The sequence below is a fragment of the Narcine bancroftii genome, chromosome 7, assembly GCF_036971445.1.
Source record: "Narcine bancroftii isolate sNarBan1 chromosome 7, sNarBan1.hap1, whole genome shotgun sequence".
NCBI classification, from domain to species: domain Eukaryota; kingdom Metazoa; phylum Chordata; class Chondrichthyes; order Torpediniformes; family Narcinidae; genus Narcine; species Narcine bancroftii.
Genome location: NC_091475.1, coordinates 79,509,258 through 79,534,605, shown reverse-complemented (window position 1 = coordinate 79,534,605; position 25,348 = coordinate 79,509,258). Strand labels below are relative to the sequence as shown.

The 25,348-nt window shown below is 38.5% G+C and overlaps 1 protein-coding gene and 1 long non-coding RNA gene across 6 annotated transcripts in view; one reads left to right on the top strand and one right to left on the bottom strand.

Annotated features, from left to right (window-relative positions):
- Positions 1-1,836: 1,836 nt before the first annotated feature.
- Positions 1,837-14,180, bottom strand: LOC138739061 (uncharacterized). The gene is made up of 3 exons (XR_011341975.1): positions 14,029-14,180; positions 11,187-11,239; positions 1,837-2,106 (listed from the first exon to the last, which is right to left on the bottom strand). It is a non-coding gene; the product is annotated as an uncharacterized lncRNA (long non-coding RNA).
- LOC138739059 (Golgi pH regulator) overlaps positions 14,099-25,348 on the top strand; it is a 111,482-nt gene continuing 100,232 nt past the window's right edge. For 2 of the 5 annotated variants that reach the window (XM_069890475.1, XM_069890474.1), the window contains exon 1: positions 14,100-14,195. In XM_069890475.1, the coding sequence (XP_069746576.1) occupies positions 14,154-14,195 (42 nt within the window). In that variant the 5' untranslated portion in view covers positions 14,100-14,153. The other 3 variants (XM_069890471.1, XM_069890472.1, XM_069890473.1) reach the window with 3 other exon arrangements.

Below are 25,348 nucleotides of genomic sequence, written 5' to 3'. Positions count from 1 at the left end.
ATAGAGCAGTGGTTCTCGACCCTTTTCTTTCCACTCACATCCCACTTTAAGTATTCCCTATGCCATAGGTGCTCTGTGATTAGTAAGGGATTGCTTAAGGTGGGATGTGGGTGGAAAGAAAAAGTTTGAAAACCTCTGTTTAAATCGTACCTAATTGACTTGTTATGTGCACGGTTTCATAACTCCAAAGGAAATGGGCCAATGACAATTTTTCTTAAGCAAAATATTCCAGTAACAATTGGGTCTAGAGCAGGGGTTCTCAACCTTCCCTTCCCACTCACATCCCACCTTAAGCAATCCCTTATTAATCACAGAGCACTGATGGCATAGGGAATACTTAAAAGTGGTGTGTGTGGAAAGAAAAAGGTTGAGAACCACTGACTTAGAGCATTATAGCACAGTACAGGTCCTTTGGCCCACTATGTTGTGCCGACCTAGACATAACAATCTAATCCTTCCCTACCTCAGAGTTATAACCCTCCAGTAAGTCTTAAATTACCCTATTCTACCATCCTCCTCCCCTGGCAATGCATTCCAGGCATCCACCACTCTCTGTTTAAAAAAAAATTACCTCTGACATCTCCCCTGTACTTCACTCACTTTAAACAAATGTCCCCTGGAATTTAAATAATCAGATTTAGTTTCTTTATCCAGCAAGGCAGACTGAAAATAAATGGTGGCAGGCAAAAATAGCATTTTACATTTATGTTTCAAATTTCCAGCATCCATATTTTAATCATTTGGATTTCTAGATCTGTCAGTTGAAGGAAGAGATAGGTGAAAACTATTTAGATTAAGCTTTGTACAAATGGAAAGAGTTAACTAGTGATCTTGTATTCTAGGTAAATCTGAATAGATAATAGAATTTTACATCACACATAGTTTAATGTAAAGTCAGGGTTTCAACCTACACTAAAAAAGTATGAAGGCAAGAGGAGGAGGTTGGCTGAAAGGGCCAAGGAAACAAAATTAAAAGATACGAAAAAGGACAAGCAATGGTTGCAATTGAAGAGATAATTCATGATCTACAACAAATATATATTCTCTTAAGGCTCAAAGGCACAAGGAGGAGTTGGCCTCACTGTGCATTATAGGAAACATTGAAGATAGTACAGATTAAAGGAAAAGATTTGTATGGTTCCCAGTTAAAGGAATGAGCTAGGAGATCAGGAGTGTTTTAGAATTCAGCAAAGAATGACCAAGAAATTTCTGGTCACATTTCAGATTTCCAGCATCAGTAATTTTTGATATTGAAGTATCTCGTGTCTGTTTTCACAGATAAATATACAAAAATAATACCAGAACCAAACCAAAATGTTAGCTAAATTAGCATTAGTAAAAAAAGCACTACGAGGGAAAGTTAATGAGCCTGAACTGGACGGCGGTTAGCGCAATGCATCAGCACCAGCCACCCAGGTTTGAATCCTGCGCAGTCTAAAAGGAGTTTGTAGTTCTCCCCAGGTTTGTGTGGGTTTCCTCCGGGTGCTCCAGTTTGCTCCCACCCTTCAAAATCTATGGGAGGGGAGGGGTTGTAGGTTAATTGGGTAGCATGGGCTCTAAAAAAAAAGATAATTCCCAAGAACCTGATGATCTATATCAGAGTTTTGAGAAAGATGTCCATGGAGATAACGGATGGACTGGTTCTCATCTTCCAATATTCTAATAATTCTGGAATGAATCCTATAGAATGGAGGGGAATAAATCTGAATAGGAGGAGGACAGCAAAAACAGGGACATACCAACCCATTAGCTTGCAATTGGTAGTATAAAAAATGCTGGGATGCTTAATAAAGGATGTGATATCAAAAATAATAAAATGATTGGGCAGAATCAGCATGAATTTTTAGATTCCTTTATTGTCAAGTACTGAAACACAAAATGTAATAATACATAAAATTCATCAACTTTTGCCTGTCATGAAGGCACACAAAGAAGTGTCCCTAGCATTGCCAGACGTCCCCACCAATAATAGGAAGAGAAGCAAAATAGAGTCCTTTCAGAGAGACTGGGTGTCCATGGATTCACTTCGTCCACTCCTGCAACCTCTGCAGCTGTCCATTCCAGCAGTTAACCCAAGCTCCTGGATCCCAAATTCCGATACAGATCCTGAAAGGGAAATCATGTTTGATCAATCCATTTGAGTTCTTTGAGGAATATAGCTAGTAGCACTAGTGGTATGTTTGGATCTTTGGGTTTACCATAAGGTTCACACAGGAGGTTGGCGAACAAGGTTTACACATGGAATAGGAGGTATGTGCTAGCATGGTCAACAAATAGAAAACTAGTCCTTCTCAGTTTGGCATCTTGTGACTAGTGGGGTACTATAGACATCAGATATTCACAATCTAGATCAATGTTTTAGCTGATATTTAACATTTCTAAATTTGTTAATGATCTATGATCTCCATCCAATCAGGGTTGAACAAGGTCAGGTGCCGATCAGCCATGAGCTGAATGAATGGGAAGAACTGCCCTAGGTTCTGAATGCTCTCATCCTGTGGTATTGGTGAAAAGTAATGAATTATCAAAGACAAATAATAAATGTTAAATTATTAAAGAAAATTATCTTGGCTTGTCAAAGATAAACGAAGGAGCTAAGAGCATTTTTGAGTAAGGAGCAAGGAAACAGTGAAAAAAAATAAACATTGGATGCAGAAACAAATGTCAGTAGACCCACCATGAACAAATTGTCATAAAGTTTTATATTAATTGATCTTGGCATTTTGTGGCACAGATGTTAAATAAAATATGTGTAATCAAAGAATCAATTGAACACATTAATTCAAGAAGATCTGAGACTGCCATCTGAACTCAGCTCTTCCCTCAAACCCTATCCATTCCTCAATGAAAAGAGCAATTAGCTGAAGGTTTCCTTCAGTGGCAAATCTCCACATACCATCAAACATGATTAGCATTCACTGGGACCATTTTAACATGAGCCCAAAGTTAAAGAAAGCAAGCAAAAATAGATTTATAAAACAAGCTTAAAGCTTGTATAGAAGGAGCAAAGTTTAATCAGATACAGGAAGCAGAGAGTTTTTCTTTCAATGGGATTTTAAATTACCCACCCTCGTGGTATGACAGTCCAGAGATACAATAATTAACTTCAACCAATGTATTTAATTTATAGACTTTATCAAATACATATTTAAGGGTAATATTTGGGGCTCAATACTATTGTTTGGAGATAGTTATCGTTGCTCTTTTATTCAGAGCATGGAAGGATGCTGTCTGGCCCATTGTCCAGCTCTTGAAAAGACTCTTCATTAATCCAATTAGTCCCACTCTCTTGTTCTTCCCAAAAGTTCTGCATAGCTTCTTTCCTTTATATCCTTTGACACCCTTACTAATCAAGAACCTATTAATTTCTGCTTTAAATGTACCCAATGATTTGGCCTCCACTGCCATCAGTAGCAGCAAATCCCGCAGATTCACCATTCTCTGGCTGAAGAAATTGTATGGGATTGGAATGGAAGAATGAAATAGGTTGCAAAACAGTGAGTGAATTGTAATGCTGTGTGAGTCTCATGGACTCTCACAGTTGAATAGCCTCCTCTGAGAGGAGATCTGAAGTGGTCACATTTTTGTTTCACATTGAAAGTATCAATATCTGGAAACAGGGTCAGGTTGTATAGTGCTGAGGAAATAAATAATGCACCTTGAATTAGTGCAGCAGTTGGCAACTTTGAATCTCCGCAAAGGCAGACTTGACACTCTCTTCATCATTCAGAGCTCATGGAGGTGGAAACACAGACACCAATGTCGCTGAACTTGTGAAGATTAAGGAAAAAACCATAGGCGACATGAGGAATATTGGCAGCTAAACTCAAGTACAGTATAAACAAGCAAAAATTAAATCATGTTGGTAATCTTGGACCAAGTTTTCATGGGTGCTAAGTTATTATGGACATGCTGGAGGTGGGTGGGTTTGTGTTTGTTTGTGTGTGTATATTTGAGATGGATCAAAGGTATGTTTATTCAACATAGAGCGGTGATTGCAAGTGTAATGACATCACAAATATAACAAACCAAATCAAAAAAGACTTCAAAGAAAAACCTCTTTGATGTCACAAAGAATAGGAGTTTGACTAAACTGTGCTCTTAACAGCTGGAATATTACATAATAAAACTGTATTGCAAAAATCAGGTTCAGAGCATATATTCAATCGTCTCCCTTCAAAATTTATACTGCTTGTATGAATTAAGGAGAAATCATTTTATTTTTCAATATTTTTATTGAGTTTTATAAGTAAATCGTAGATAGGTAATAATGTATCTAACAAAGTAGATATACTATTATGTATGGCTACAAGTAATCTATGATACCTTGAAAAGAAAACATGTAAAAATTAAGCTCAATCTAACCCTTCCCTTGTGAAGTTATTGGTTGAACGGGTGTTTCACCATTGTAAGAGGGAAAACAACCAAAGCACAAAACAGGATCTAAAAAATCTGATAAATTATAAAAATAATTAAGAAAATAACCTCATAAACTTACAAAGTTAAAATTCATTTCAGTAGAACATCTAATTTTTTTCCAAAGTCAGGCATGTCATCACATCTGATAGGAGGGACAGCACCTTTCCATTTCATGAACATAGCTCTTCTAGTGATAAGGAAAGACAACCTCATGGGATTGTAGCCCAAATTCTTCTAGTGATAAGGAAAGACAACCTCATGGGATTGTAGCCCAAATTCAAGTCAGTTGGCTTACTCGTTCCAAACAGGGCAAGAAAAGGATTAGGAATCAAATTAATATTAAGAATGAAAGACAAGGTATGAAAAATATTTTCCCAATACATGGAAAGAAAACGACATGAACAAAACATCTGAAACAATGTACCTTCTTCAGTCTTACATCTGTCACATTTTGAAGAGAATTTAGCCAATTGAACTGTGGAGAAGTAAGCACGATGTATTACTTTAAATTGTAATAATGAATGTCGGGCACAAAGAGAAGATTAATTTACCAATTTCAAAATAGAGTCCCATGTGGCATCAGAAAATAATTGTTGAAAATCTTGCTCCCATAATTTCCTAGTCTTGACCAGGGAATTATCACTAGACAACAACAATGACTTTTAAAGAACTGTTATCAACTTTTTATGACTTGGTTTAAAGTTATAAATATTCTCTATCATATTTTATTCCAGATTTTGTGGGAGTCTCAGTGACAAGGAATTAAAAAAAGCTCCAAATCTGTAAATATCTAAAAAAAATGTTTAGTGTGGTGATACCTGGAATTGCATGCATGTATGTAGTATGTAGTTGCTCTCTGCTAGCTGGTATGGAGGACCGGTGCTTTAGGCTGTCTAGGGGGAAGTAGCACATAAGTGTTCCTGTCCACTGCTCTCAGCTCAGATTGGGACGAGCCTCATAGATGGCTAACACTGCCATTTTCTTGCTAATAAAAGCCTATGTCATTCACATAACTCCTGTCTTGTGAGTTATTGACTGCGGTTCATTTCGATAGTTCAAAAGAAGCCAAATTTTGGTCAATAAAAAGATCTTGAAAAGATTGGATACCTAACTCCGACCAAAAAACCAAAATCTTGTACTGAAGTTTAAAAAAAAGAATTAGCTAAAGGGGGATTGACTGACAGAAATCTATGGTATCTAACATGTTTTCTGAATTGAAATTCTCAACATATATTTAACAACAAAATTATTAGTTAATTTAGAAGCAGAAAAAGGTAATGATTCTCCAACTATCGAAATAAGACAATACTTCTTAGTAGATTCAATTCCAAGATTAATCCAACTTGCAGCATCTTGTCTACCCTTACAATGAATCCAAAAAGTAATATATCTAATATTAGCTGCCCAATAATAAAATCTAAAATTAGGCAATGCCAAACTGTCTTTCTTTTTCTTTTGAAGAAAAATTAAGACAGGGCCATTTATTTTTTCCAAACAAGATAAATGAAGCAAAAAAACCATAGAATGCTACAGCACAAAAAAAAACAGGCTATTCAGCCCCTCTAGTCTGTGTTGACCATCATCTCCCTAGTCCCACTGACCTGCTCCTATTCTATAACCCTCCAGACCTCTCCCATCCAATTTCCTCTTAAAACACACGATCGAGGCCTCATTCACTGCATCAGATGGCAGCTCATTCCACACTCACACCACTCTCAGAGCGAAGAACTTCCCCCTAATGCTCCACCTAAGCCTTTCCCCCTTCAGCTTAAAACTATGATTCATATTTATCTCCCCCAATCTAAGTGGAAAAAGCCTATATGCATCCAATAATGCAAATCAAAAAAAAGGTTATGGGAACTTATACAGGTACAACTTGAAAAATATATTTTAATGATATTAATGCATCCAAATAAGGACATTGAGAGAGGAGACCATTGAGCTAAGGACTTCTTGACATGGTTCATTAAGGTGAGAAAGTTCTCCTTAAACAAATTATTGAAATTCTTGGTCACAGTAACACCTTATTTTTAGCAGTTTTAAAAGGAACAGAAAGGTCTAGAGAGCTGGAAGAGTTCAAAACAAACATTTAATTTTTTTTAGAGATTTAATATATATCCTAAGAATTGACCAAATTGAAGGAGTGATAAAATAGCTGGAATTGAATGATAAGGGGCAGATATATACAATAAAAGGTCATCTGCATAAAGCGAGACCTTATGACCATTCTCACCTCTTAAATTTCCAGAAATATCAGAAGATATTATGTGTCCAGCATAGGTCATTTGTTAAGTGGACTCCAAGGAACTTAGTGCTCTCTATTCTCTCCACTACCGAGCTATTAATGTGGTCATCCCTGGTCCTCCTGAAGTTCACAATCATCTCCTTCGACGTTCACATTGAGACTCAGGCTGTTACTCTCACAGCATGTCATGATATTTTCCACCTCTTCTCTGTAGCGCAACTCATCGTTGTTGCTGATGAGGCCAACTGCTGTTGGTGACAATATTGGTTGACAATATTGGAGCTGGATCTGGTGATGCAGATGTGAGTTAGTAGTATGAACAAGAGCGGGCTGAGCTCACAGCCCTGAGGTGAGCCAGTGCTCAGGGTGATGATGCACGATGTGCTGCTGCTGACCTGGACAGAGTCCGGTCTTTCCATTAGGAAGTCCAGAATCCAGTTACAGAGAGGGGCGTTGAGTCCCAGCGAGGACAGCTTCTCCATGAGCCTCGGGGTATTATTGTTTTAAATCCCGACCTGAAGTCAATAAACAGCAGCTTCGTATATGAGGCGTTATTCTCCAGGTGGGTCAGGACGGAGTGGAGAGACAAAGCTATTACATCATCAGTGAAATGGTTTCATCCGTAGGTGAATTGAAATGGGTCCAGTGTCTCTGGGAGATGCACTTTGATGCATTCCATTAACAGACGGTTGAAGTATTTTGTAATGGTGGAAGTTAATGCCACTGGCTGGAAGCCATTGAGAACTGTTAATGTCATCCTCTTTAGAACCGGGCTGATGATGGCTGTCTCAAAATCCACAAGGTTAATGGATTGCTGCAATAACGTGTTGAAAGTTTCCATGAGGACTTACATCAGTTGGTCTGTATAGTCCTTCAGTATCCGACTGGGTATATTATCTGGTCCCACTGCCTTGTGTGGGCTCACCTTGGATAAGGTTCTTCTCACCTCAGCCATGGCTATGCAGGGGGCCCATTCATCAGGGGTCACAGAGTTTTCTTTCGTGTCAGCCTGTTCTTCTTGTCAAAACATGCAAAGAATATGTTCAGTCTGTCATGAAGGGAGGAGTTGTTATATTTGACTCGCAAGGTTGTCTTGTGGTCTGTAATAGTTTAATCCCTTGCTACATGGGCCTCATGTTGCTGGTGTCACACAGCTAATAGATGAGAATGATCTTCTAAACATATATATGAAGTTAGGTGAACACAGTGAGTATTTTGCCCATAGTAGGAGAATCGATAACTAGAGGACATAAGCTTAAGGTGAGGGGGGAGAGAGTAAACAGGAATGTAAGGGATAACTGTTTTACAGAGGGTGGTGGGTGTATGGAATGGGCTGCTGAAAGTGGTGGTTGAGACAGGTAAATTTGGCCAAAACGTAGGCGGGCGGGTCTCATGTGGGTGGGACATTTTGGTTGGCGTGGGCAGGTTAGGCCCAAGGGCCTGTTTTCCCGCTGTATGACAATAGAGAAGATCGCAAGCTACATCAAGAGAGAAATATATCGTCATTCCCTTTCCTTATCTTCTCTCCCTATCAAACTTTCTATCAGAGATAACTGTGCTTAAAAATTGTGTTGAATTTACAGCTCATGAATCTATGCGAGTGTTTTAAGTTTCATCTGAACTCCTCACTCTCTTTTAACTCACATTATCAACCAAACCTTTTTTTCACTGCTGAAGCATTTATCAGGATAGTCTCGATCTCCCTCAACGTCAGCTAGACGAAAAAGATGATCATTGATTTCAGGACAGGGGTCAGAGGTTACACCCTTGTCATCAAATGGAGGCAGAAAATAGCTTCATGTTTTTTTTGGAGTAAGCATGTCCAATGATTTGATGGGAACCATGCATGTTGATGCAACAATCAAGAAAGCACATCAATGCCTCCACTTCTTTAAAAAGCTAAGGAAGTACAGCATGTCTCTTCACAACTTCTACATGTGTACCATCAAAAGCATTCTAACTACATGCTTCACCATGTGGTACAGGAGCAGCTCTGCTCAAGATTGGAAGCTCAGAAGGTATTGAATGCAGGTCAGGACATCATGCAAACTTCACTCCCCTCCATCGACTCCACCTGCAATTCCAGATAGCATCCAATATTTTGAATGACCCATCAAATATGGCTACATCGTCTTCTCCCTCATCCCACTGGGGAAAAGATTCAAGTGTGTGAAAGTGCCCCCCAACAGATTCAAAGACAGTTTCTTACCCACAGCTAGAAGGCTCCTGAATGAACCTCACTATATTAATCTCATGCTGGACCTTCTATCTTCTGATCAGTCTTTTCATTGTAACACTGGACACTGTAATGTACTCTTGGTCTACTACTTTTTGCTGCATGTTGAAGTTGACTTGCTGGGCTGCTCTCGAAACTAACCATTCTTACTGTATCATGTATAATGAGACAATAAACTTGAATTTCAACTGGAAATTGAGTACGTTTTGCAATACCCAATGTGCAACAAGGTGTTGGGAATGGAGAAATAAGTTCTTTTTCTGGAAAATCCTCTCTATTTTGGATTGCACTAAAACTTTCTTTAAATCATGGTTCAGTGGGTACCATTCTGCTCTTACAGAGCTAGGATGCTGCAGGATCAAAACCCATTCCAGAGACTTGAGTACAAAATCCTGCTGGCATTTCAAGTCGATACTTTTTTTTCAAAATCCTGCAACCACAGAGTCTGGGTCAAGATGGCAGTGCCTGTATTCAGCAGCGGCCACGAGGGGTTGCAAACTCCAGAAAACAGGAAGACCACCCCCAATTTGAGAAGAACTAGAGGGGAGAGTGTGGGAGAAGAAGTTTGAAAACCACTGTTTTAATCATACCTAATTGATTTGTTGTGTGCACGGTTTCGTAACTCTAAAGGAAATCGTCCAATAATAATTTTTCTCAAGCAAAATATTTTGTAACAATTGGATCCAGAGCAGTGTTTTCAACCTTTTTTTTCCCCACTCATATACCACTTTAAGTAATCCCTTACTAATCACAGAGCACCAATGCCATAAGGATTACTTAAGGTGGTATGTGAGTGGAAGAAAAAGTTTGAAAACCTCTACTCTAGGGGAACCCTCTTTTGCTTCCCTTTTTCTGACTTTAAAGGGTGCCAGGCAAATTCTCCTGATGGCAATTATTTGTCTACCTTAGAAATATTTTGTGAAGCAAATCAGCCACCTACTGACAACAGTTTTTTTGATATGGGACACGTCCAAAGCATATTTGAGGGACAAATTATATCCTATACAAAGAATCTTGGGAGAGAATATATGACAGAAGTAAATAATCTGGAGAAAGATATTATAGAATTAGAGAAAAAAAAAAATCAAAGAACAGGACTATAAGAATACAGATTACTGGAGAATAAAAAGCTAAGATATAATACAATACAAACATATAGAACAGAAAAAAGCTATATTAAAAACTAAAGTTTTATCTTTGCAGATTAAAACAGAGGAGTCATCAAGAATGATAAATGCCATAAGAGCGGAGACAAATACTCTAGCATATAAACAAAAGGAAATTAATATTACACAAAATTATACAAATCAGAATTACTAGGAGATGAGAATGAAATGGAAGAATTTTTGTTGAATGTCGAACTTCCGAAACTAGAAGAGAAAGGATAGAACATTCCCTTTACAAGGGAAGAAATTGAAAAGGTCCTGAGTACCCTACAGGCTAATAAATCACCGGGAGAGGATGGATTCTCACCTGAGTTTTACAGACAATTTAAAGAACTATTAATGCCCCTGTTAATGGATGTTCTGGACCAAGCAGTAGAAACAAAAACCTTCCCGGAATCATTCTCAACCACGTATTACAGTGTTATTAAAAAAAAAATAGGGACCCATTAAAAACTTTGTCATAGAGACCAATATCCCTGTTAAATGCTGATTACAAGATACTAGCGAATGCGCTGGCTAATAGGTTAGGACGATATTTACCAAAATTGATACATACAGATCAAGCAGGATTTGTTAAAGGAACACATTCCTTAAATAGTCCAGGAAGATTATTTAACTATAATACACATGGCAAAATTTGAATAGAATCCAAGTATTACAGTCTCCCTGGATGCAGAAAAAGCATTGACCCTTTGGAATGGCCTGTTCTATTTAAAGCATGGGAAAAATTTGGCATAGGCAGAACATTTATAAACTGGATAAAAACTTTATCTCATAAACCGCAAGCTAAAATTATAACCAATAATCAGATGTCAGTGGTGTTCCCCTTGAGCAGATCGAGTAGACGGGGATTCCACTTGTCCCCAGTATTTTTTATTTTAGCAATTGAACCACTGGTGGAGATAATAAGAGAGGCCTGGATATAAAAGGCTTCAAAGTCAGACAAGAAGAACATAAAATTAGTCTATTTGCTGATGATGTGCTACTATACCTATCAGATTCCTGGAAAAAAGTGAGATAATATTATTAACAAATTTTGAATATGAAATTCAAAAAGGAAGTAAATTTAAATGGAAGATGAATGGAATAAAATATCTTGGAATAGCGACTGAGAACTTACAAAATCTGTATAAACTAAATTACGTTCTTCTTCTTGGGAAGATAGAAAGGGACCTGCAGGAATAGAAATATTTACCAATTACTTTAGTAAGAAGGATTAATTGTTTCAAAATAAAAGCAATGCCAAGACTACAATATCTTTTTCAATCGCTGCCTATTACGTTACCTAAAAACTTGTTTAAACCACTAAACAATCATATTCAACGTATTCCTATGGAATAATAAGTAACCAAGAATCACACTGGAAAAACTGACATGGGACTACGGGCAAGGAGGATTTAGACTTCCAGATTTAAAAAAAAATTCTACTTAGCTGCACAGACTAGATTTCTCACAGCCTTCTTCACTGAAGGCAATACCCCCCACCCCCCTTCTTGGATTCAGATGGAAACATACTCAATGGAGGAGGGGGAAACAAAGGACTTTATCTATAAATGGAATGTCAAATCACTAGAAGAAAAGGCAGATAATCCCATACTAATACATATGATCAGATCATGACAAGAAATTAATGAATGTATAGGAAAAAAAAGTAGGGATATAAATAAAAGCACCACTGTGTAAAAATGTGTTATTGCCTTTGAACAAAGGTAATGGAATATTAAATTTGTGGTATAACAAAGGTATAAGATATATTGAAGACTGCTACACAGAAGGATCTACTGTCCTTCGAACAATTAAAACATAAATATGGAGTGGCCAAAGGGACCTTCTTCCGTTTTCTCCAGCTCAGATCATTCTTAAGAGAAAGATGGGGACCAACATTGATCCCACCTAAAATTAATGAAACAGAACAAATGGTCAGAATGGGGAATACATCCAAATTTATTATAAAATCGTACTATGTGCTCCAGAGTGTAAGTGCAAAACCAGTGTTGCAGAGGTCAAGAGAAAGATGGGAGTCGGTCTTGGGTGTGGTGATTTTAGAAAGGACAGATTTTTGTAAGGACAGCATGACATCAATTATAAATGCAGGTTTGGATTGGTTCAGTATAATTTTTTTTACACCTATTATATCTTACCCATAGAAATTACATAAATCAAAAGCAGTAGCAAAAAAATGTAGTGCGATCACTTAGAAATCCAACTCCCCTATATTTATAGAATGATGGACTATGGAAATAAACAATTGTATGCCTATGGAAAACAATCACATATAAAGAATAAATATGACACTTTTGTAAAGATCTGGCAGCCATACCTGGACCACATACAGCAGTGGTTCCCAACCTTTTACTTTCCATTCACATACCACTTTAAGTATTCCCTATGCCATAAGTGTTCTGTGATTAATAAAGGATTGCTTAAGGTGGTATGTGGGTGGAAAGAAAAGTTTGAAAACCACTGTTTTAATCATTCCAAATTGATTCGTTATGTGCACAGTTTCATAACTCCAAAGGAAATGGGCCAATGACAATTTTTCTCAAGCAAAATATTTCAGTAACAATTGGGTCTAGAGCAGTGATTCTCAATCTTCCCTTCACACTCACATCCCACCTTAAGCAATCTCTTACTAAATCACAGAGCACTGATGGCATAGGGAATACTTAAAGTGGTATGTGAGTGGAAAGTAAAAGAAAGTAAAAGGGTGGGAAACACTGACATACAATAATAAAAAAAAGAAAAAGGACTATACATGCAACTATTATATATATTTAAACATGATTTCCCCAGTTGTATTTCCCAGTTGTATTTTCTGGTGTGATGGTGTGTGGATTCGTATGTATGGAAGGGGGACGGAGGGAGGGATTGTTTTCTTTTTTGTTTGTAAGAAAAAAGTTTAATATACTTCAATATTAAAAATTTTATATGTATATTTTTGAAAAAAATCAAAAATATTTAAAAAAGAGAATGGCATTTGCAAAAGTAATTCTCCCAAGAGGATCAAATTCTTCCACCAATTGGAGGTGTAAAGTGGAATACAGAATGGATATGCAGCTTGCTGCTACTCTCTGGTGGACAGAGATTTAAAGTACAAGTGTGCAGATAGATAATGCCAAGGCAGATCGTTTATATTTCTTCAGATTTAGAAACAGTCATAATTTCAAGATCTGTCAAACTCAAAAATAAACAAGCATAGATGCAGTTTTCAGGGAAGAGAGGCTGGTAAAATGGATAGGTTCATTGCTAATTAAAATACAAAGTATGAAGTAATGAATTTTAGTGCTGAGAGTGAACTGCATGAACAATGATCGTTCAACGTAAATGAATATGCATAATGAATCAATGATTTTATTAACAGAGGAATGGAATATACAAGGAAGGAAATAGGCCCAGGCCTTATCAGACAAGGAAATTTTGGGTTGTTCGTCGAGAAAGAAGGCGTAGAGCAGTGGATCTCAAAGTTAGGATGGCCATTTCAAAGGAGATATAGTCATAGGTTACTTTCTATATATTTATATACATACATACACACAGTATGTTTTAAAAATATATATTTTTATAAGATTTAAATGATATTGCAAAAACAACACCTGCAAACACACTGTGCGCGCAAATATACATGGAAACCTACGACCTCTTTTGGAATGATCAGTGGGGTCACGTTTTTATTTCTGTTCCTCAGTGTGGCAATGTTCTGTGCTCCCCAAAGGCAGCCCCTCCCCTCTCTCCCTAAACTATGCAAGGAACATCCCTTCTGTCACCCTCTCTCTGCCCTCCTCCTCCTCCTCCTCCCTCTGATAAGCTGCCTTCTCTTTTCTCTCATTTCCCTTGGCTCCGACATTCCTCCCCATCCCCTCGCCTCCCAACCACTTCTCACACCCACCCCCTTTTTCATCTGCTCGCACGTTTCCTTCCCTGGTGCTCTGAACACCTTTATCCCTCACCTCCTTCTCACACACCTCACCACAATCTTTCTCGCTCACTCCGACCTCCTCCCTCTCGCAGTCGCCAACAGCGACAAACCGTGCGTCGTGTGACGACACCGCGTCGCGCAGTGATGACGTGACCGGAGCAGGTTGTCGCCATGTCGTTTGTGATGGATTCTGTCATCATGTTCTCATCGCAGGTCAGTGAGGCGGCTCTGCAAACAGCCTAATAGAACAGGGTTAGGCCTTTCGGGCCTCTCCCCCTCCCCCCCCCCCCCCGCCAGTTGTCCCCTCCCCCTCCCTCGTCTCCCCCTGTGTATAACAGGATCAGTTAGGGCATGATGCTCTCAGCATCTGGCCACCTATTCAAGTTGAGTGCATAACTTTTGACAATGCAGCCTCCTTTCTTAAGCCGCTTTCAGGTGGAATAGCTGGGAGAATGGGGCTCCAGAGGCGGCTGCCGGTGTGTGCAACGTGACATTCAGGTGGCAGCGCTGAAGGCACCTGAAAGGTCCGCAGCGGGGAGAGGCGCCGCGGAGCAAATGCCGGCTCCTGTCAACTGTGGCCGTAGTCCCGCCCGCTTTAAGGTGCCTGGGGGAGCGCTTGGAAGCGGAGAATACACCTACCCGAGGAGGGTTGGGTAAGTACTCCTCGGGTCAGGGTTCTCCGCTTTCAAGTGGCTTCCCAACAGCCGCATTCGGGTATTTTAGGCGGCTTTACGTTGGGGGTATTCTGGCCACCTGAAAGCGACTTTACTGATGTCCTTAGATATGATTGGTAATTGACACAGTTGTTCTTGATTGATGGCCGTGTCTTCTGCCGTCCAATTAATATTCCATTCCATCTGTTCCTTTGTAAGCAGGGGTAAACACAATAATGTGCTTCATGGCTGTTCTTGTTTGCAGATTGATGTTTTATATCATAATCATGCATCGTGAGCGACATTGCCCACCTTGCCGCCGCAAATACTGGGATCCCATTCTTAGGTCCTAAAATTAAGCTCAGTAGTTTGTTATCCATCTCCAAAGTAAACTTTCTACTGTATAAATGTTGGTGAAATCATTTAAGACCAAATATAATGGCCAGTCCTTCCTTTTCTATTTGTACATAATTTCTTTCACAGGCCATTGGGGAGTGAGATGGTGTTGCCCTCTTTCTGTGATTTGTGATGATATTGCCCCTTGGCCAACTGGTGAAGCATTAACAGCTAATGTCACTCCTTTATCTGGCTCATAGTGGATAAGAGCATTATCACTTGAGGTCAACAGTTCTTTTAACAGATTAAAAGCCTTGTATGTTTCATTATTCCAGCATAATGATCTTTCTTTAATAATTGGTTTAGTGGACTGCAAATATTGGACATGTTCGGAATGTGCTTTTGATAATCATTAACCAACCCCAAGAACGATTGCAACACCACTGGGTTTGATGGGCAGGGAGCATTGCGAATAGCTTCTGTGCCCACTGTATCTATTCTGATCCCTTCATGGCCAATCGTGAACTCCAATTATGTTACTAAAGGCACCATAAAGGCACACTTGTCTTGACACAGTTGAATTTTAGCTTGTTCCAACCTGGCTAGTTTCAACCTGGATCCAGTTCAACTTGTGGGTACACTTGCAATAAGTCTAAATTCATGAACTTTGCCCCATCATTTTGGGGTTGAAATAGTTTCTCCATTCTCGGAATTGAATGTCCGGGCACTTGCAGGGCTTGGTTTATTGTGACCTTGTAATCACCACAAATCCTTATTTCGCCACTTGGATTTCTGACTGATAAGATAGGAGTAGCCCAGTCACTATACTGTAGTTTCTCAATTATTCCTTCTGCTTCTAGTCTATTCATTTTGCTCTCAATTACCTTTTTTATCACAAAAGGTACTGGCCTTGGTTTTAAAAAAAAAACTTTGCTTTTAGTTCAGGTTTTACTTGTAATTTAACTTGGACTCCCAGAATTTTCCCGACTTTTTTTTTAAGACTGATTGGTACTTCTGAAGCACTTGTAACTTTGATTTCTCGTCATCCACTGTTTGTACCTTCTTCACAGCCTAAATTTCCTTCCAATCTAGCGGAATGTGTGCCAACCAATCTCTTCCCAACAATGTGGGTCCTTTCGTCCCTACAATATAGAGAGAGAGTCCTTTCTTAGTACTCCCTTTATATTCAATGTGTACTTTACATTTCCCTTGGATTTGAACTTTTTCTTTAATAACTGTCTTTAAAACAAGGTCGGACTGTTTTATGTCAAGCTTCGTCAGTAGTTTTTCTTTCAAATTTTTTGATATTACTGACACAGTAGCCCCTGTGTCGAGTTCCATGTGGACCTGTCCATTATTGACTTTCATCTGAACAAGAATTTCCGACTTGCGATTACTTATGCTGTGGATATAATGTACTGACACTGTACCTTCTTCTTTGGTTCTCTGGGTCAATTTCGACATCTCCGCTAAGGTATTTATCTTTGGAAGATCTTTTCTTATACACTGTATCTCAATTTCTGTGTTTTGATCCTCCTGTGATTATCTTTCTCTTACTTTTCGTTCAATCTTGGGCACTTTGCCTTGGTGTTGTCCCACCTTATCACGTAAGAAGCATTTAGCATTTTTGAAAAAAAGTTATCAGGGCTGTGGTTATTCCTCCCACATTGGAAACATTCTCGACGGTCCATTATCTTGACCACATGCTCCCCTTGCATAATCTTGGTATTATATTGGGGAATTTAGAAACTCAATGTTATGTCATAGGTGGACCTGATGTCTAATTCCTTTGCAGTTAACAATCTTTGTTGAGCCTGACCATCCAGTAACCTGATCACCAATCTGTTTCTCAACACTTCATCCAAAAAGCTACCAAAATTGCATGTTTCGTATAGCTTACACAGTTCAACCAGAAGTTGGCTAACTGTTACCCCAGATTTTTCTTTATGATGTAAAAATTTAAATCTTTCTGCAATTACTGACATTTTGAGGACAGATGCTCTCCAACCAGGTCACATAATTCCTTCAAAGATTTGGAATTTGTTTTTTGCAGTGCCACTAAAGTCTTGATTAAACTATATGTTCTGCTTCCCACTTCACTTAAAAACAGTGCCAGATTTTTCTTATGGTTCTCAGTATCACTCACATCATGGGCAATGCAGTACATGTCAAATGTATCCACGTAATCATTCCAGTCTTTGGTCTCTCTATATTTTTCAAAACATCCTTCTGCCATTTTCTCTTGCTGTTGAATATGTGCTTTCTTCCTTTTGTCTTTTGATGTCAATTTTGATGACATTCCCTCACCCTTGATTTCTTTTTAGCTGAAACCCTGAGGATTCAGTCATCTGGAGTTCGGATGTTTTTTTTTAATCCTCAGTGCCAGTCTGTTGTGTCACATTAATTTAGTCACATCTTTAAAAGAATGGTTAGCACACTTTATTTTCAACAAGATGGCGCAAACACAAACTGAACTGCACACTTACTGCATTGCTAACGTAATCACGTAACCTGCCCCTCCTCACCCTGCCCTTCTTTTCCCTTCTCCCTCCAACCTTTCTCCTCTCTTCCCCTTCCTAACCCTCTCCTTCCTTCACTGACCCCTCCCTCACTTCTTTCACACCCCTCCTTCTATCATTCCCTCCACTTTCTCTCATGCTTTCTTCCCTCCCATCAAACTCCTCCCTCCCTCTATTCAACTTCCCCTCCGCCTTCGATGTCAGTGTGCCTCGGCTGTGCAAGGGATGTGGAAGAATAATTTAATTCACGATCATGGAGTACTGTAGCATGAAAATGTGCTCTCCAGTCCAACCTTTCATTGCCAAACAAGATGCCTTCATGAAATAGTCCCATTTACATGTATATCCTTCCATCCCAATCCATGTACCTGTCTAAATACATTATAAATGATGTGATTGTACTTGCTTCAATTTCTTCGTCTGAGAGCAAATTCCATATCCCCATCATCCTGAGTGGAGAATTTTTTTTAATTAAAAAAAAATTCAATCAACACGAAGTTACAAAACAAACAAAATCAAATGAATCAATATATACAATAAAATACCAAAACTGAACTACATGTTGATATACAAAAACGAAGAATCAACACATTATCACAGTTATCAAATTATGCACAAAATTATACAACCATGCCAATCCTTAAAAATAGGATACAGAAAAAAAGGGAAGGGCCCCACTCCCCAAAGGAAAAGGAAAAAAAATGAGGTGGTAATTCTCCCATACACTGTAACAAAATCATCTGTTTTCCAAATTCATTAATTAGATACAGATGAAACATTACGTGATTCATCCAGAGCTTCCTTCCTCCCTTAAGGGATAAATGTCTTGACATGGACATTTCTAGGGATACTGGAGATAGTGGTATTGGAGCTAGGAGGGGAAGATGTGTGAATTTTCTGCGTTTCTGCATTTTCAAAATCCAGTCCCACATTTAAAAAAATTACCTCCATGTTTTTTTAAAGTCCACCTCCGCATTTTTATCAGTTCCTTCCCTGACGGCTCTTACTCCCTCTGCTCGTTCCGTGCAATGCTAGAATCTTGCTCTGCTGACTTTGGCTGCCACGTTTCCTACAGCATCACAGTATAACAGCGGCAGCACATCCCCAAATACTCCACTTTGGTTGCAAAGTGTTTCCTGCGTGTTGCAATGCCATGCCGTTTTTGCCACCGGCGCTCCCTTGTGTTTTTACCCATATCAAAAACCACGTGTGAAGAAACTATTGGGAAAGACTAATTGCTTTTAAAGTTAGCTGAAGAAAACCCCAAGTAATCGATGAACATCAGTGCAAAGAAATAGTTATATATTTAGGAAGTACCTTTCTGGGGGAGAATAATATTTTGTTAAGATAGCTTTGCTTACCCACTTCATGTGCTAAAATAATTTCATGATACTTTCCAAATAATGGAATAACAGGCATGATATCCAATGAAAACTGAAGCTGTGCATTGCTTGAGTAATTTATCTCTTTAGGCTTGTGAATTTTCTGCCTTTTCGATATACGCACTAGACAAAGCTCGTGTAAAATGCAGTATTTGCAGTGCAGCGGGGCCTTCGAATTCAGAGTTTTGCAAAATTTCACCTGCGTATTTGTTCATGCTAGCTTTGCTTACACTCTTGAAAGAAAGATTATGCCTTCCAGGGATCATAATTTTGTAGTCAGAGGCTCAAGTTGAGACACAGAATCAATCGATGCAGACAGAAGTGACCCACTTGTGAAAATCTCTGGAAGTGGGAATGTCTCAATTTCATCCACAGAGAACCTGGACAGAAATTATTGGACTGTATAAGACTAATATTAAAAAAAACCCCTGCTTTCACCATGTGTATATACTGTGTGACAAAGAAATTAAGAATAGAGATCAAGGGTATGTAGTGTTGGTTGCCCATGTTGGAAAAGAGGCACACAAGAAGATACTGCAGCTTAGAAAAACAAACAGGTTGCTCCCAGGTAAGTTGACGAAGCTTACATACCTTTATGCAACATTATGATTATTTTTACAGTCTAAGAAAAGGGACTTGGAATTTAATAGACCTATTTTTTCCTTCAGGACAGAAGTCTACTATCTAGTCAGAGAACCACATATGGAATACATCCTTTCTTCAAATCATAAGGGGAAAAAGCACCACCGAAAAGTACTGTTCCAGAACTAACAGTTTCAATTTCAGAGAGAGTTGCAATGGCTGAAGCTACAGTTTTGGGACTTCGTACAGAGCATTCGCTTAATTTCACGATGGTTCCAAAAATCATAGAGCTATCCAAAGACAAAGCTGCCTTAATGCATTATCTATTGGTTGGACATCAGCCTTGTGCCAAACAAAGCACAGAGTTGCAAAATCATTTACCGAGGAGCTAAATGAAGACCTCAAGACAACACATTGAACATAGATGAGACTACCAGTGAAACAAACAAGAGAATTGTCTCAATTTCAGATTGCCTCTTTGTCAAAGTCAACAGGAAGTGTCGTGAAGCATCTTGCTTCCTTCTCAGTTATAAAAGTGTATAATGAAATTGTTGCTCTTTTTGAGAAATATCAGATTCCATGGGAAAATCTATTGGCTATCCTAATGGATTCATGCAACGTCATGCGAGGACCCAAGAGTGGATTTGAGATACATCTCCACCAAAATAAAGCCCCACATCCTCTAGACATTGATGGGCACAGCTGCCACCATGCACTCAAAGCTGCAAAAGCATTCTGTGATCTATTTGATGAGTATCTTGAAAGCCTTGCAACATCTTTATACACGGATTGTAAGTGGTCAGAAGACTGCGAAAACTTGCAGTCAATTTGTCAGGCATTAGATATTAGGTACTCAAGACCAGAGAAGTATGTCAGCCACAGGTGGCTGTCCATGTATTATGTGAGCTGTGACATCATTCATATGTTGGGTGTATTGCTGTTGCTTTATTATTAATTTCTGCCATCTTCTGAGAAGGACACCTTCAAGGATGTTATATGTGAGATATATGAGCAGTATGAAGTTGATGCAATATCAAGAAATAGAGTAGAGAAACTTCAAAAACAAATGGCAGCAAAAAAGATGACCAAAGATGAAAAAAACAGAAAGAAGAAAATATATCAGAAATCGTTCTTCACTAGTCGGAAGACTGAACTACTGCTAAAGATATATGGATCAGTTTTACCAATATTGAAGAAGTATGTCCTGCTCTTTAATTCAAGCCAGACAATAATTCACAAACTGAATGACAAACATTAAACATTAAAACCTTATAAAAGTGCTAAACCCTCCCTATCCTATAGTCCTCTACTTTTGTTTTGTCTATGTGCCTATCTAATAGTCTTTTAAAGGCCCATAATGTTTCAGCTTCTACCACTATTCCAGGCCTCAACAATTCTATTTAAAAAAAAAAAAATTACCCCTGATATCTCTCCTATACTTACCTCCCTTAATCTTATACATATATCCTCTAGTGGTGGTTATTTTCCACCCTAGGAAACAGGTATTGTCTGTCCAGAAAATATGCCTATGCCTCTCATAATTTTGTAGACCTCAGTCAAGTCCCTCTAATCCTTCTACACTCCAAAGAGAAAAGTCCCAGCTTTGCCAACCTTGCCTCAGAAGACATTCCCTCCAATCCAGACAACATCCTGGTAAATCTCCTCTGCCCCCTTTCCTTAGCCTCCACATCCTTCCTATAATGGGGTGACTGGAACTGGACACAATACTCCAAATGTGGTCTCACCAGAGACTTATAAAGCTGCAACATGACTTCTCTACTCTTATACACCATTCTCCTATTAAGCCCAGAATCCCATGGGCTTTTTTAACTATCCTATCAACCTGAGCATCTACCTTGAGGGATGTATGGACAGGAACCGCAAGATCCCTCTGATCATCCACGCTCTTAAGAGAAAGATTTACTTCCTGACTTGTTTCCTGAAACCAGAAGTCCAAAATGATACAAGTAATGCTTCACTTGTCAAGCTGAACCTTGGTGATTAAAAACCATCTCTTGCCAGACAAAGACATTCACCTTGTGAGCTGAATTATGAACGATCTACCAACAGATTCAGCAAGGGACCTAATAAGGCAGCGAAAAGAAATTTATATCAAATGTGGAATGAAAGTTCAAGCCAAAATGCCTGTTTGTGACAAGCTTCTTAGATACATTTCTGCTCTTGACCCCATATGCATAGGTCATGCTACAACATTGCATCACCTTTTTCAACTACCAAGGCTAGTTACCAATGTGTTTGCTAATGAAGACCAGGTCACAGGATATGAACAGAAAGTTCGTAAGTTCCAACTTCAAACTCTCCTCATTCCAAAGGAGGAAATTAGAACAGATACATTCTGGTTAAATATTAGTAAAATGAGGGACTATCCTAACCTCAGCAAGATGGCACTGTCTTCACTTTCCTGTTTCCATGGCCCAGAAGTGGAAAGTTTTTGTTTCTTTTTGGTGGGTGGACCTGAGGTGGCGGGACGAGCTCAGAAACGGGTGAAAACGGCAGTTAGTTTGTTTGGGATTCTGGAAAGTTCATTTAGTATTATGAGAGGTATTTTAGACAAAACAAAAGGACAGATAAATATCTCAACATTCTCATCCATATAAACCATCAAGTATCATCTGAAGAGTGAAAAAAAACTGCCTATCAGAACTTTGCATGGAAAGATTTCTTCCATCACCCAGTAGACTTTGTAGCAACTTGAAATGGGCATGCAAAGAATATTAAGCAGAGAAAAAAAGGCTGTAGTAGAGAAAAAAAGAAAAGTTGTTGTGATTACAAAGCCCCCAAATTCAGCCCCCACTTCTAAAGCCCAATTCAAGAAGGACTTGTTATCAAGCAGCAGCCAAAGCAAAACACAAAGACACTATGAAGGAATGGGAAAGGAAAAGATGTCACTGTAAGAACAAACATTTTCAAAGTCAATAAAAATAATAAAAATGTTATTTGTATACAGTGAATTCACATTATTTTTGTAATGTCCATTTTTGCTTTGAAACTGGCAATTTTGTGTGTAAATTTTCAAAAAAATTTTCAAATGGGAGCGCTACCCCTCAACCTCCTGCAAGGGATGCTATGCCCCCTTAATCCCTGCTTGGCTGTTTTCTTCTTTTCTTGTCCTCTCTCACATGCCTGGAGGGGGAAGTCATCAAAGGTTATCCTCCTATATATCTTAAATACAGGTTCCATATTTTTAAAAATATGTTGTAACTATTTCTGAGGTTGTAAGTAATCTTCTCCAGGAGAACACAACTATGCATTTCTTCACTTCCAGTGGGTCAGACTCGATGGGAATCAGATTTCTAAGCAATGCATTTCCTGGCCATCGCTAAACCAAGTTTAACAAATTTCAAGTGATATTTCGACAGCTTCATTTGACGTCTTATATCTGCTGATTTCCCCAATAAAAACAGTTCTGGCGCCTGAGGGTATCAAATTCCAGTAATTTGTTCCAGGAGATTCCCCAAATCTTCCCAGAAGGATTTCACCTTAGGGGATGACCAGGTCGAATGCAAAAAGGTCCCTATATCTTGACCGCATCCCATAAATTGGATAATTTACTCCTGATTTAATTCTTGCGGAGTAAGGTACAGCTGATGCAAAAAATTATATTGCATCAGCCTATACCTTACATTATTTGTTTTGCTCATACTGTCCTGACACAGGTCAGACCAGCAAAATGGATCAATTTCTGTACCCAAATCTGATTCCCATCTCTCTCTTGACTTAACTAGCCCTTGTTTATGAGCTTCTGCCTGAGGTAAGAAATACATTTTTGAGATAAATTTCTTTGTGATACCCTTTTGAACCAGAGTCTCTATTATAATACATTGTGTAAGGCCAGTGCTGGACCTAATTTATCCCTTAAATAAGATCTTAACTGAAGATATCAGAAAAAGGATGTATTTAAAACTCCAAATTTATTCCTGATGTTAAAATGTCATAAATTGTCCCTGCTCAAAACGATCTTTGATATATTTGACCCCACTTCAAGACCAAGTTTCTAGAATTTTATTATCAATTGTAAACAGAATTAATTTATTTTGAGCTAGGGGTATTTTCAGTGAGAGGCCTTCCCTAAGATCAATTTGATCTTTTTTTTAAATATTCCAAATTGTTATATGTTTCAGTAAGGGGGCTTCCTTGGGATCAAATAGTAGCTTAGAATTCCATTTATATATAAAATTGTCTGCTATCTTTTCACCAACCTTATGCAGTTCCAGTTTTACCCAAGAAGACTTGTCTCCCTGTCAAAGAGGGAGGTGATGAACACCATTTGGGTTGCCCAATAATTACTGCTGAAAAGGACTCCCAAGAGAGTACGAATTGCCACTGCTTGATCTAGTACCTCCATAAATAGTGGAATCAGTAAATCTTTAAATTCTTTATAAAATTTGGGTGGGAACCTGTGTTCTCCCAGGGATTCATGAACACAAGGATAGCAATGGCTCAACTTGATTAAAGGGAGCATTTAAACCCCCTGTTCTTGAATCATATTTGGAAGATCCAGTTGTGACAGGAAATTCTATTTTATTCAAATCCACCACTGAATGAGATTTGTACAAGTTCATATAAAACTGTTTAAAAGTTTCATTTATGTCCTTTGGTTTATAGGAGATTCTGCCTGTGTTTGAATTAATTGCATTTATCGGTCTCAAGGGTTGCTCTGATTTCAACTGCCAGTAGAGGACCTCGTGGACTCTTTCCCCTAGCTCATAGTAATTTTGCTTCAATTTTATCATTTTTTTTTCCATTCTATACATGTTTATTATATTCTACTTGAACTTCTTACTAATTAGTCCTATGTCCTTTTCCAAAATTATACTCTCCTGTTCCAATTCGTCCACATCTTTTGAATATTCTTTTTAACACGAGAGGCATAACTAATAATTTGGCCCCTTAAATATGCCTTCAATGTGTCACAAAGTAAAAAATTGTCCACATTTGAGTCAGAGTTAGTCTCACAGAACATACTAATTTGATTCCAATTAAAATTACAAAAATCCGGTCTTTTCAACTGCAAAGTATTAAAGTGCCATCTAGGAACCATCTCTTGCTTATCTAGCATATCAATGGTTAATACAAGAGGAGAATGGTCTGATAAAAGTCTCGCTTTGTATTCGATTTTTATGATCCTACTCTGCCATTGAGCTTAAGTCAAAAATAAATCTATCCTAACAAGAAACTAATTTAATTGTATGCCAGCTATTATTCATTTAACATGAAAAATAGCAGCAGACCAATTTAAGTAGATGAATATGTCAATGCTTGTAACAACTTTTGACAAGTTCAATGGCTATAGATTTACAGATTTAAGATGGGTTCCACGTTGAGCAGGATGGTTGGTGTAGCGCAACCCCTTTTTAGCAACAGCGATTGGGACAAGGGTTCGAATCCCGCACTGTCTGTAAAGAGTTTGTACGTTCTCCCCATGTCTGCGTGGGTTTTCCCCAGGAGCTCTGGTTTTCTCCTACCATTCGAAATGTACCGGAGGTGTAGGTTAATTGGGCGGCACGGACTCATGTGCCAAAATGGCCTGTAGTTCTGTGCATTAAAATTAAAGGTTTATTTATTTCAGAGAATATTTATTTTTACAATTTTAAACTTGTGTATTTTTTAACTATTTTTTTTAAATTTATTTCCTCAATTGTTTTTGCTGCTTGCTTGAGGTTGTTGGTGCTTGAATTCCAGATAACAGGTGTTTTACTGTATAGGTGCCTAACCTTTTATCCAGGATTCCAAAAACCAGTACTCTTTTGGGTAGATGACATTGGCTCATCAAAGATGGAGTTTTGCGCCAAACATGACCCGATGTAACCCTCGCTGATCTCCCATGTATTCCATCACATTCCACATCGCTAGTTAGTGGTATCATTATTTAC